This window comes from Acanthisitta chloris, unplaced genomic scaffold, assembly GCF_000695815.1.
Source record: "Acanthisitta chloris isolate BGI_N310 unplaced genomic scaffold, ASM69581v1 scaffold13066, whole genome shotgun sequence".
Taxonomy (NCBI): Eukaryota; Metazoa; Chordata; class Aves; order Passeriformes; family Acanthisittidae; genus Acanthisitta; species Acanthisitta chloris.
The window spans coordinates 121,402-122,318 of NW_008679826.1; the positions used below are offsets into that span (position 1 = coordinate 121,402).

The following is a 917-nucleotide window of genomic DNA, read 5'->3' on the forward strand; positions in this document are numbered from 1 at the left end:
AGGACACTAAGAAACCAATATTCCAGCTACCATGCTGTTCTAGTGGAATTTCTCTTTTGCAGCCCTGAATAGGATGTCTCAGAAAGACAGCAATAGTGAAGTACAGCCTTTAGGAAGTTACTTGCCATCCTCACATCACCACTGACTGTTTGGAGGACAGCAGGAGGACACACATGTAGCTTTCAGGGTGTGAAAAGCAAAACAATATCCAGCACCAATCCTGTGAGAACCATCTCTCTAAAACATTTCCATGAGTGTCAGTCAACCGTGGGAACTGTCCAAAAGCTCATGGAAATCACTTACTGGTGAGCTTGGACCAAATCCCCTTCCTGTTCAGAGTCACAGAGAATTGGGTTCTTTTTATTCTATGTCAGCTCTAAATACATCAACTTATCTGCACAATCTGCCCAACACAATCTCCTCATTACCACTGGTCTGTTCAGCACCATATGCCAAGGTCTTACTGCCCAAGACGTCAGCTTTATACCTCAAACCCCATGAAGTCCCATCCCCAGAAAGAGAGATTTAGCTACATTAATACAGAAACTAAGCTGGTGACGAGCAGGGAAAGCATAATCTCCCCCCACGCAGTGGGAGAACACATTCAGGAGGAGCCCTTTAGGGTTTTTACCATTACAGCGAACAGACAAATAACCAAGAGAACAGTACAAGCCAATCAAGCAGCTCACTCCCCGGGCGAGTTTGGCTCTATCTCCAGGAGGATTGAGCTCACTGGTGTCCCAAGTCACCGCTAGACGTGGAGCAGCTCCTCGTTGCCCGGCGGCGGTGGGTGCCCGCGCCCGGCCCTACCTCCAGGCTCTCCAGCCGGTCCTTCAGGGTCTGCATGGTGCGGCTCAGCTGGTCGATGACCTGCGCCGGGTCCCTCGGCAGGTCGCCCATCGTGTCCTTGCCCTTGC

General features: G+C 50.5%; 1 protein-coding gene across 1 annotated transcript in view; it reads right to left on the reverse strand.

The window, feature by feature from the left end:
• The window catches only part of NPTX2 (neuronal pentraxin II), a gene marked incomplete at its 5' end in the record, with an annotated part of 110,229 nt that extends 109,317 nt beyond the window's left edge, over positions 1-912 (reverse strand). The window contains one exon of the mRNA XM_009077481.1: positions 811-912. Coding sequence (XP_009075729.1) covers positions 811-912 — 102 coding nt within the window. The remainder of the gene's footprint in view (positions 1-810) is intronic.
• Between the last annotated feature and the right edge of the window lie 5 nt (positions 913-917).